General features: G+C 66.2%; 1 protein-coding gene across 1 annotated transcript; it reads right to left on the reverse strand.

The window, feature by feature from the left end:
• Positions 1-3,170: 3,170 nt before the first annotated feature.
• ARL8A (ADP ribosylation factor like GTPase 8A) lies at positions 3,171-10,890 on the reverse strand. The gene is made up of 7 exons (XM_016130797.2): positions 10,650-10,890; positions 6,512-6,592; positions 5,751-5,824; positions 5,074-5,167; positions 4,899-4,966; positions 4,655-4,725; positions 3,171-4,252 (listed from the first exon to the last, which is right to left on the reverse strand). The coding sequence occupies exons 1-7, from the start codon at positions 10,770-10,772 to the stop codon at positions 4,203-4,205; spliced, it is 561 nt and encodes a 186-aa protein (XP_015986283.1). The 5' UTR covers positions 10,773-10,890; the 3' UTR covers positions 3,171-4,202.
• Between the last annotated feature and the right edge of the window lie 465 nt (positions 10,891-11,355).

Consider the following 11,355-nt stretch of genomic DNA (forward strand, 5'->3'; position numbering starts at 1 on the left):
TCCCTGCCGCCCTGCGCCCCCGCCCCCCTGTCCTCTCCCTGGGCTATGCTTCTAGGTCCTTAGAACTGCCCAGAAACAGCCCCCCCGCCGGGAACCGGAACTCCAGCTGGTTCCAGCCCCACTTCCGCCTCTGGCTGGGGGCCGGGCCATCGCACCCCATGTAAGCGCTGGCCCCCTGCCCCCTGCCGTCCTGCAACGGGGCCCTGGGGGCCAGCCCGACCTGGCTCTTGTCTGGACTGGGTCTGTCCAGCCTGGGAGCCGCCTCCCCGCTCCTGCTCAGAGGAACCCTGGGTGGTCCTGCGCCCCCCCTTGTTAGATGTGCCCCCGTAGAAGAACGTCTTTGGGAAACAATAAACTAGGTAGAACGAACCCTGTGCCACGTCCTGCTGTGCCCACAGGCGCCTGGGCCTCCTGCGGCAGGCGCCGCCCGGGGCGGGCTCCGTCCTGGCCCGCGGCCGGCGCCCTGCGGCTCTGAGGGGCAGAGTGGAGGGATGCGGAGGGCTCAGGCCCCCTCCTGGCCCGAGCCCAGCGCCCTGGGAACTCAGGGGCTGCCAGCTGCGTGTCCTCTGGAGCCCCCAGCCCTGCCGCGCTCTCCACAAAGCCCCCTTTGGAGGACAGCGGGCCTCCTCCGGGAGCCTGGGGCTCCCCGCCCCTCGCTCTGAAGGCCTCTTGTTCGGTTATTTAGGACTGTTTTGCGTGGAGACGACCCAGCCGCCTGTCCCCTGCCTGTCCCCACCTGCCCCCAGGCCCTCCCCGCAGCCCGGGCTCCATCCTCTGCCCCTGCAGTCCCGCCCTGGCTCTTCGGGCCTGGGAGATGGGCACGCGGTCCCCCAGAGGGATGCTCGGCCTCGGGGCCGTGAGGCGGGCCCACCCCGGAAGCCCGGGCTTCTTAGCGCCCGGCCTGGTTGGCAGCGCACCTCTGGGTCCCACCTACGGCATCTGCACGGGGCCTCGGAGGGCCCCAGGGGCCAGGGGAAAAGGCCGGGGGCGCCCGGCGGTGGGTGCTGCTCCCCTCTCTGCACCCGCCCTGCACCCTGCGGCCTCAGCCCGCCCGATGCCGGAGCCTCCTCCCCTCTCTCCCGGATCTTAACAGCCTTGTTCTAATTCCCTGGCACCCACTCCCAGGCCGGGGACACCGAGGAGGAGGGCGGGGGTTGCTAGGTGACGGCTGCGTGCTCTGCGCTGGGGAAGGACACCCGCCCGCTTCTCAGCGGACCTGTTGCCACAGTGACCGAAGGCCCCGCTTTGTCTGCAGAAACTTAAGGTGTGGGGGCAGGGTGGCCGGGGGCCGCAGGCCAGTCCCGGACGCACCAGCAGCTTCCGCAGGGATGCGGGAAGGGGGGCCGGGGTACGCGGAGGTGAAGTCGGGGAGCCGGAGGGTTGAGCACCGGCCAGAGGGACTCGTCACTGTCCTGCTGGAGTTTCTTCCACGAAGGGCGCCCTCTGCCTCGCCCTCTGCCTCGCCCTCCTGCCGGCCGGCGCTCAGGGCCCTAGGTGGGGTGGGGCTCCGAGGCCTGGCCACCACCACCGCCCCCGGGCCTGCCGGCATGAAAGCCTCGCAGAACGTCAGCCGGCCAGCTGGGCTTGGGACAGAGCCACTGTCCCTGCAGCCCGGCCAGCCTGGGGAACAATGTGGCATTTGTTGCTTAGGGGTCCCGGGCTGGGGGTGGGGGTGGGGCGGCCGGGTGGTGGACTCAAGCTGGGAGTTGACACTCAGTTCCCTTCAGGGTCGATTTCAGCCCTCGAACCCGAGGCCAGGTGGCGGGGCGCCCGCGGAGCCCCGCGGCTCACGGGGTGGGGGGCTGGCAGTGACGACCGCCTCACGCGGTTGGCCAGACGCGGTCGCGGCTTCGCTGCTCGTCTGTGGGAACAGCACCTCCCTCCGAGGGCAAGTCACTAAACGGGACAAGGCGCACAAAGTGCGGGGCGGCGGCTGGCTCTGCTCCTCCCTTCCCTCCCTCCCTCCCGTGAGGGGCTTCAACTCTCCGCAGCCAGAGCGGCCTCGCCGGGGTTCTCTTCACGCATCCCAGTTCGGGCGAGTCGCGGGCCCCAAGCCCCGTGCTCGCCACAGACGCGGCACGTCCCCTGTTCATTGTGACGAGTCCCTGCCGTCGTCTTAGGCGGCTGCTGTGTGCAGGCCCCAGGGCAGGGTGCTGGCCTGCTGGTCACCAGCTCAGCTTCCAAACCTCGCCCCTCCCCGGAGGATGCGGGACGGAGAGGCAGGTGGTCCCTGAACCGGCCCTGCCCTGCTCCCCAGGGGGATGCCTGCAGCCAGGAGCGGGCGGGGGCAGCCTGGGCCCGGCTCTGACCTCCTCACCCAGCGGCATGTTTTTAAGAAGGCACCCTAAAATCATCGAGCTCCGTTTGCCACATTGTACCCACGATTCTCCCCAAACTCCTCCGGCAATAGGAACATGCCCCTGGCAGGCCACCTCTCTGCCAGCCCCGGGGATGGGCAGATGCTCTGAGCTTCGCCCCAGCCACCAGGAGGGGGGCGAAGCTCAGAGCCAACGGGGCGGCCCAGGCCCAGGGCCCAGAGCCAGGCCCAGACCCCGGCTCTGGAGGGGACCAGAGGATGGAGCCTTCTGCGGGAGAAGCCGGCTCCATTTCCAGGGTGAAGGGAGGCTGGGGGGGTGGGGCGGGGCTTCCTGTGAAACTGGGTCAAGATGGCCCCGGCTAGGGTGAGCAGGGCGGGCAGCGGGGGCGGCAGCTCTGAAGGCTGGGTGGGTTGGGGGCGGGCTGGACCCGGGAGGAGGAGTGAGTCTACGGCCCCTCCAGGGACACCCGCAGCAGCTCAGGACCCAGCAGCAGCCGGGGAGGGAGGCAGGCTGTGCCCTGAGGACAGCTCGCTGGCTCCGGGCTGGTGGGGGGGGGGAAGTTGGCCCGACCCGACTCTGGTGGCAGGTGAGGCCCTGCTCCAGCCCCGAGGGACCAGGGGCTCTGTCCTCCTGCCTGGAAGACCCAGACCCTGGGCAGTTCCTTAAGCGGGCCCCTCGCAGCACCCGGCAGCGGCGAGCTCCAGCCGCAGCCGGCACATGCGCAGAGGCCGCTCCGCGACGCGCCGCTGGGAGCGTGGGCGCGCGCCTCGACCGAGCACGCGGGTGCCGGTGGCCCTGGCCTGCCAGGCGCCCCACGCCCCGCCCGGAAGCATCGCTGCCGCCACCAGCACCCCCAGCACAAAACTGCTAATTTATTCTTGTTGTTGTTAGGAGGCAAAAAAATGTACAGTTACAAGAATCGTTTTCCAAACAGAGGTTAGATATGAGCTAAAAGTGTAAAAAAGGAAGAGGGACGTCACTTTACAAATCATTAAATTAAACAAATAACCGAACAAACACGAAACCCAAAGAGCCAACCCCCCACGCCGGGTTCCCTCCTTGTGCGACTCTGCCAACCGAGAACAGAAAGCGAGGAGCCCGCGGGGGCGGGCCGGGGGGTCAGGGCTGCGAGCCAGGGCGGCGGGCAGGCGGCACGGGCGCTGGCCCCGCCCCTCGGGCCTGGTGGTCTCCGGCGGCTGGCGGCGCCTGGTGGCCCTGCTGAGGCTGGGGGCACACAGAGGCGCCGCTGGGGGGCTCCCGTCAGCCTGGGACAGGCGAGCAGGGACAGCCGGACGGGAAGTGGGGGCGCACGGGACGTGGGACGGCCGCCAGTGCCCAGGCTGGTACCTGCCCCACGCGCCAGCCCCCACCTGCTCTGACCTGGACCTGCCCCAAGCCAGTCGCCATCACCCTCCTCTCCAAGCCGCCCCCTCCCAGATCCTGACTGGCCCCTGCAGCATCAAATGGTTGATTTTAGTCTTTGCTTAAATTAAAAAATTAAAATATATATACATATATATACTGTACACACAGGACAAGAACAGAAGTGTTGAAAAGGGACGGCCAGGAGCAGGGCAGGGAGGGGGCGGGCAGGGCTGGGGGCCAGGGCCGGGGAGAGGGCAGGCAGCGGGGCTGGGCAAAGGGAGGGGAAGGGGTCGGGGTGCCGGGCAGGGGGGCGGGCGAGAGGTTCGGAGCGGAGGGGGAGCGATTTATTTTACAATAAAAACAGGAGTTCAAACCTCAGTGGAACAGGACTCTGGGACCCCCGAGGGCCCCTCCCCACGCCAGTGACGAGGGGCGGGCTTGGGGGACGGCGGGGTGGGCGGGGAGCTCGGCTTCAGGTTTGGATGGAGGGTCCCTGGTCCGAGGGGCAGGGCTGCGGTCTCAGCTTCTCCGCGACTTCGAATGCTGAATAAGCCACTGTAGGGTGATGTCTAGGGAGGTAAGAGGGGCAGCGACAGGGCCTTCAGGGCCGGGCCCCCTGGGGAGCGCGAGAAAGCCCCGGGGGCGTGACCTAAGCCTGGGTGTCCCCGAACCGCAGCCAGCACCCGAGCTGTCCAGCCCGACAGCCCCAGACGGCTGGCAGGGGTGTCTGGGCGCTGTGAGGCACAGGGCCGCCGCAGCCCGGCTGTCACAGGTGGGGCCATGAGGGCCCAGGTGGCGACCTGCCCCGGATCACACAGCCCGTGGGCGCCCGAGCTGGGTGAGGCACCCTGCTGGGGACCACGGCGCCCTAGGCGGAGTGACAGGCTTAGGAGCCAGCAGCGGGAAGACGCGCCCAGCGAGCCGCGCCGGCCCCCCCCCCCCCGCCGCCCACACCCCCCCCCCCCACGCACCGATGTTGTCCTTCTCTTTGCAGGAGATGGAGTAGCAGCAGATCTCCCGGTCCTGGATGGCGGCCAGGTTCCTGGGGGAAGCCAGGGAGGGGTCAGCCGCCAGGCTTGGGGGACTTGGGGCGGGCAGCCCCGGGGAAGGTGGGCTCTGCTGCCACCGTGTGGTGACCGCCGCGAGCCGCAGTGAGCTGCCTCGCCCCACGGGAGCGCGGAGCGGGAGAAGGCACAGAGGAGTCTCCAAACTCACATCTTCTCGATCAGCTCCTTCTCGTCCAGTGCTCCCGGGAGGTCTCGCTTGTTACCCAGGACTAAGACCTACAGAGAAGGGGGACAGAAACCAGGTCCAGGGGGCTGCGGCTGCTGTCCCGCCGCTGGGTGCTGCCCACCCCAACCCACGCGGCGGAGGGGCGGGTGGTGCTGACCGGGATTCCCTGCAGCTGGGGCTTGTCCAGCAGGTTGTGGAGCTCGTTCTTGGAGGCCTCGATCTTCCCCTGGTCAGCCGCGTCCACCATGTACCTGCGGAAGGGGGGCGCGGTGGCGTGCTGATGCCACAGGTGAGAGTGAGCGCGGCCGGTCGCCTCTGGCAGGGCCTTCCAGGGCCCCAGTGCCCTGTCCTCCAAAGTCCCCTCCCGAGAAGCCTCGCTTGGGTGGCGGAGCTTGGCCTCCAGGATTAGCCTGCAGCCCCTCCCACAGCGACCCTCTGACGGTTGAGTGAAAAACCAGATCTTTTAAAAATCAGGTTATGTTTACTTGAAATTAATTTAAATAAATTAATTTATTTTTAAAAAATCTGGTTAAACCCAATGAAAATGAAACAATCTTTTGTTTGTGCATATACATGCTGGGAAATTGTGTTTTTAAAAACACAAGGGGTGAACCATTTAACCCGCACAAAACTCAGGCCACTGGCGACTCCGGGTTGGGGGTGCAGCACGGGGCCATCGCCTGGCCGACCATGGGCCTGGGCTGGCCGCGGGCTCCTGGGGAAGGCAGCGCGGACTAAAGGCGGCTGGCCGTTCACCAGGATTAGGACTAATCCAGCGCGGGGTGGCGGCCACTGCCGGCGGCAGGCGGGGGAGGCTGCAGACGCCGAACTTACACGATGGCGCTCACGCCTCGGCAGTAGCGCTCCCACATGCTGCGGAAGCGGGGCTGTCCCCCGATGTCCCAGAGCTGGGCGAGAAGAGGGCGAGGCGGTCTCAGCAGCGGCAGGCGAGCAGACCCCCCGGGCGCCCGAGCGCCCCCCACCCAGCCGTCTGCTCCCTGCCCGGTGTCCTCTCCTTGCCCGTGGACCCACGCCTCAGGCGCCCTCCCCCACACACATGGGCACACCCCCCCCACACGCACACATACTGCACATGCATGCACATACACATGCACGCACCCCCTCATGCACACACACGGGTGCACGCACCACACACAAGTGTGCACATGCACAAACAGGCACACACGCCACACACAGGTGCACACACCACACCACACACAGGTGCGCACATGCACAGACATGCACAGGTACACACGCCACACACAGGTGCACACACCACACCATACACAGGTGCGCACATGCACAAACATGCACAAACAGGCACACACGCCACACAGGTGCACACACCACACCACACACAGGTGCGCACATGCACAAACATGCACAAACAGGCACACACGCCACACAGGTGCACACACACCACACACAGGTGCGCACATGCACAGACATGCACAGGTACACACGCCACACACAGGTGCACACACCACACACACGTTCGCGCACACACACACGCATGCATGCACACTCACACCACACACACCCCGTGCGCGGGCGTGTGCAGGGTCATGGCTGCAGCTGCCCGGGCCAGCGCCCACCTTGATGGTCACGTTGCCCTTGGCGATCTTCCTCATGTTGAAGCCCACGGTGGGGATCATGTCCTCATTGAACTGCCCTGACTGCAGGGAGAGCCGGAGTTGGAAAGGGCCACAACCCCACAGGCCCCGACGCGGCTCTCTGAGCAGCCTGGACCATGGGGCTGGGGGAAGCCACGGGGCGCAGCCCCGGGGTCACGGGGTCACGCAGGGCCTGGGGGCCTCCCTCGCTTTCAGCTGGCCGTAGACGACCAGGTGTGCGCCCCACACCTGCAGATCTGCTGACGGACAGGCCCCACCTGGACCTCCGAAAGCTCCCGTGTGGTCTCCCCGTCCTCTGTCCCACCCCCCGTCCTCTATGCCCCCCATCCTCCGTCCTACCCGGTCCCCTGACCACCCCCATCCGCTGCTGGCACAGAGCTGCTCCCATGGGTTTGTCTCCAATGGAGAGGGATGCCAGCTGCCCAGGAAACCCAAACAGCCGAGGGCCCCGAGGGGAGCACAGGGGTTTTCACACGAGCAGGAAATAGGTCGAGATTTGAGGAAAGGAAACCGGCCGCCCCAAAGCGCAGTGTGCCCCGAGCAATGTCTGGACTCGCCACGGTTTTGGTTACTTATACTGTACCCCGTGTGTCAGGGTGGGTCACCTACAGTCTGCATTCCCTGTCGGCTACGTGTGTCCACTAGAGGGCGACATGTGGGAGAGGAGCCCCGTCCATAGTGGCGGCAGCAGTGACTCTGGTGGCCGGACCCATTTTCAAACTCCAGTGATTTTCACGTCTCTCCTCTAAACTGTCTCCAAGACCTCTAGATGGTTCAGAAGGAGCCGCAGGCCTCCCCTAAGGTCATCTCCGGGCTCAGGCCTGGGACCCTTCTGCTCGCGCCCCAGACGCAGGCCGAGGAGATGGGGCTGACTCGACCTTGAACCTGAGGGTGACGGGTCCTGTTCCTTTGCTGGGCCACTTTCCTCTACCAGGTCACACAAGGAGGTCGGGGCCCTGACCACGAGTGACATGTAGATGGTGGCGTCTTCCTCTGAGCCCAGGAACCTGGCTGAAGACCCCCGGGTCCCACTGGATGAGGGCACCCCGATTCTCTTTTGTCTGCCACCCGGCTTGTTGACCGGGCCCTTGGACCTGAGGGCCGAGGGCCCAGGCCCGGCTCCTGACGGCGGAGCGAGGGCCCCTAGGCCCGGCTCCCATGGGCTTCGGAGACTCCTGACCCGTGAGGCCACACACCTCACGTGTGCCACTCTGTGTCCCTGTCTGGGGAAGAGCCTCAAGGTTTTATCAGACAGCAAAAGGATGCAAGTGTCCCGAACAGCCAGGAGTCACTGAGGAAAAGGGAGTGCCCGAAGAGAGGGCAGGCGAGCCACACGCCGAATCGCCCCGCCCCCGGCTGTCTGGCTCTGTGTCCAGCTGCACTTCGAGCTCATCTGGACCTCGTTTCCCTGCTCACACCCCCCGGACTCACGAGCTCCTCACCAAAGCCCCCCAATCTATGGCCGTACCTCCCACAGTCATCCACAGTCAATCATGGTCCAAAAACATTAAATGGAAAATTCCGGAAATAAACAGTTCAAAAGTTTACAATTATGTGTCCTTCTGAGTATCGTGATGAATCTCTCACTATCCTGCTGCGTCCCACCCAGAACGTGAGTCACCGCTTCGCCCGGCGTTTCTACGCTGCAAGCACAGAGCAGCAAGATACATGACTTTTGTTACAATGTACTGTTGTGACTGTTCTTTCGTTACTTGTTACTGTTGTTAATCCCTTACTGTGTCTAGTGTATAAATTAAACTATCGCCAGTACGTGTAGAAAAAAACACAGCACGCTCAGGGCCCAGTACTGTCCGCCCTTTCGGGCATCCACTGGGGGTCCTGGAAGGTGCCCCCCGCGGGTAAGGGGCACAGCCAAAGCCCTAAGGTCAGTTAGGCCAGCCTCTTGTTTCTGACTTGAATCTGCTCTGGCCACTTCCATCCTGGGCCAGCTCCAACTCTCCCCAAGTCCCCTACAATGAGTCAAACCTCCATCTTCCTGGAACTCTCCCCACTGTCCGTTCGTCTTCCCCGTGGGTACCCCAAGACTAGTTCTTCCTCAGGACAGCCTTCCACACTGTTACATATTTGCAAACGGCCCTCTCATGTCCCTTAGGCACAGCCTCTCCTACTGCTTAGCTTCCCAGATTTCAGAACTCAAAAGATAAGTTTTAGGTTCTCAGAAGCATTGCAAAGTCACTGTAGTTTTTCTCCAGCTCGTCCCGGCCTGCCGGGAGGCTAGACCCATCAACTCAGTCTGTATTTACAGTCGGATCTCACATAGCCTAGAACCGGATGGAGAAAAGGCAGAGGCACACAGGCCGAGTGCACCAGCATGGAGACTGAGGTCGGCGGCGGGCCCCGGCTCCCTCTGTCTCTGAGACACTCTGGCCCAGTCATATGCGGGGTGGGCACAGCGCAGTGCAGGGACCCTGGAGGGCCTGCGAATCTGGAGGGGCCCAACCTGGCCCCCCACTGCAGCCCAGGGGGCGGTTTCTTACGGAAGCCTCTTTAAGGGACACGTGCTTGCACTTCAAGGCGTACAGGTTGAAGGGCAAGTTGCATGTGGAAAGGGGCCAGTGGCATCTGTGACTCTTGGACGCCGTCTCTGACCTGCTGTGGTGTCCCTGTGCTGGCCTAGAGGAGACCCCGCTGACAGGCGACAGACCCACCAGGACAGCTTCCGTGGGGACCAGAGAGGACACCTAGGCTCAGCCAGGGGGCAGCACAACTGTTTCTCTTCTCGGCCTACCCCACAGACACCCCAGATCTAAATGCCTGGAAGCCAAGCCCCCGAAGCCTGCAGACCAGGGCCCAGGCACCGTGCTGCTGGCCAAGGAGCCCAGCGCCTTGACCATACCAAGTCTGACCAGCCATCTCCGGCTCCAGAGACTGGGGAGGTGCGAGCCCAGCGGCTCCTGTGGGTGCAGAAGCCACTATGCCCGAACGCTGGCATGGGCTGGAGACGCTGCACCTGTACCCAGAGGGGTGGGGGCCACAGGACGGCAGGGAGGCGGGCAGAGGCCACCTGCAGAGCACGTTGGAGGAAGGACGCCCACACGTGACCACAGGGGCCCCTGGCCCTCCTGCCCCAGGCAGTGCTCCTTCCTGGGGCCTGTCACGAAGGCCACAATGCAGGCTGGGGGCCCCAGCTGGCCGGCCACACTTCTTTGCTGACCTGTCTCACCAGCCTTTCTGGCCAGGCTCTGGCCACTCCGCAATTACCGGAAACCACAGTGCGGGGACTGGGCCGGGTCCCCGGACAGCCCCAGCCCTGCCCTGGCCTTTCCTAACCCCGCTGGCAGGTGCAGCCAGGCTGGGAAACGCGGCCGCGGCCATTACTGCAGCCTCAGCTCGCGCACCATGGAGTCGTCTTCCCCTTTTCCCGAGCCTTTAACTCCTTCACACCCCCCTGGCACTGAGCGGCTCACACTCGCCAGCTCCGACTTGGCTGCAGTGTCCCAGAGCGGGCAGAGCCCCCGCAACTCGTCCCTGGCCCCCAGCGCCTCCTCCTGCAACTTCCGAGGGGAAGAGACTGCAAACTCCCTCTGCGAGGCCACCGCCGCCGCGGTCGGGGCGCGGTTCCCTGGGGAGGGCTCGCGCTGAGCGCAAGGCCTCGGCGACCGCGCTGGTGCCAGGGACAACGCCCCTCCCCCTCAATAGCGCGCGCCTTCCTCTTCGGGCGAGAAGGGGTTAAAGCCTCAGGGTGGGGCTGTCCTGGCGCCGGCCCCCCCAAACCCCTGGCCGCGATCGCGCTTCGCACGCGGGGTGGGCAGGCCCGGCACTTTCGCCCCGTCATGCCCCCTCGCCGGGCGCGGAGGGGGCCGGTCGGGGCGGGCACAGGATCCCTCCGGCCTCGTGACCCTTCCGGGCCTCCGGTCCCGGGTACCATCCTTGTCTCCAGTCCCCCGCCCCCGCCCCCCAGCCGTGCCATCCCGGCCGGGCAAGAGAGCGGGGCGCGCGCCCGCAGGTCCCTACGGGCCGTGCTAGGCCCCAGGCGCCGGCTTCTCCTCCCCGCGGCGCCCGGCCGGGCCAGGCGGCGACCCGGGTCCGCGGCGGGCGGGGACAGGCCGGCCCGGCGCCCCGCCGCCCCGGCGCGTACCGCGATCACGTTGACAAAGGTGGTCTTGCCGGAGTACTGCAGCCCGACCAGCGTGAGCTCCATCTCCTCCTTCCAGAACAGGGCCTTGAACCAGTCCAGCAGCTTGTTGAACAAAGCGATCATGGTCGCTGTGCTCGCTCGGCCGGCGGCCTCGGTGCGCCGGGTCCGCGGGGGTGCGCGGGGCTCGGGCGCGGGGCGATCGCGGCCGGATCCGCTCGCCGCTGGGTGTGGCTTCGGCGCCTCCCCCGCCGCCGCCCCCCGCGCGCCCGGAGCCGAGCCGGGGCCGCGTCCTGCTCGCGCCCGAGCGCGCGCGCCTCCCGCCGGAGCGGGGCCGGGCCGGGGCGGGGTGCGCGGGCCCCGCGGGCTCGGCCGGGCCTGGCCGGCCGCCGTGGCCGCGCCCGAGCGCAGGGGGGTCTCTCACCGCTCCCGGCCCGCCGCCGCGCCCCCGGGCAGCCCTTCCCAGCGGGTGTGGCCGTGGTGCGCGCAGTGCCGGTGACACGGCTCGTTTCTGGGGCGGCCAGGGCAGTTCACCCACTTCCCGGGGCGAGAGGACGGGCCGCTGTCAGGGGAGGAAATGGACGCTTTGTTCCCCGAATCCGCCCGTGAGCGTCTGTGTCTCCCGAGCGCCCCCAAACGCGCCCCGCGGAGGGCCGCTGTGCGCGGGCGTTTCCCGCAGCGGCTGGTCTGGCTCACAGTGGCGGGAACC

The sequence above is a fragment of the Rousettus aegyptiacus genome, unplaced genomic scaffold, assembly GCF_014176215.1.
Source record: "Rousettus aegyptiacus isolate mRouAeg1 unplaced genomic scaffold, mRouAeg1.p scaffold_m13_p_18, whole genome shotgun sequence".
Classification (NCBI taxonomy): domain Eukaryota; kingdom Metazoa; phylum Chordata; class Mammalia; order Chiroptera; family Pteropodidae; genus Rousettus; species Rousettus aegyptiacus.

Coding starts and splice junctions, on each gene's coding strand:
- ARL8A (XM_016130797.2), bottom strand. CDS start 10,772: ATGATCGCTTTGTTCAACAAGCTGCTGGACTGGTTCAAGGCCCTGTTC. Junction 5,168..5,750: donor CGAGGCGTGAGCGCCATCGT/GTAAGTTCGGCG, acceptor CCCCTTCCGCAG/GTACATGGTGGACGCGGCTG. Junction 4,253..4,654: donor CAAAGAGAAGGACAACATCG/GTGCGTGGGGGG, acceptor TTACCTCCCTAG/ACATCACCCTACAGTGGCTT.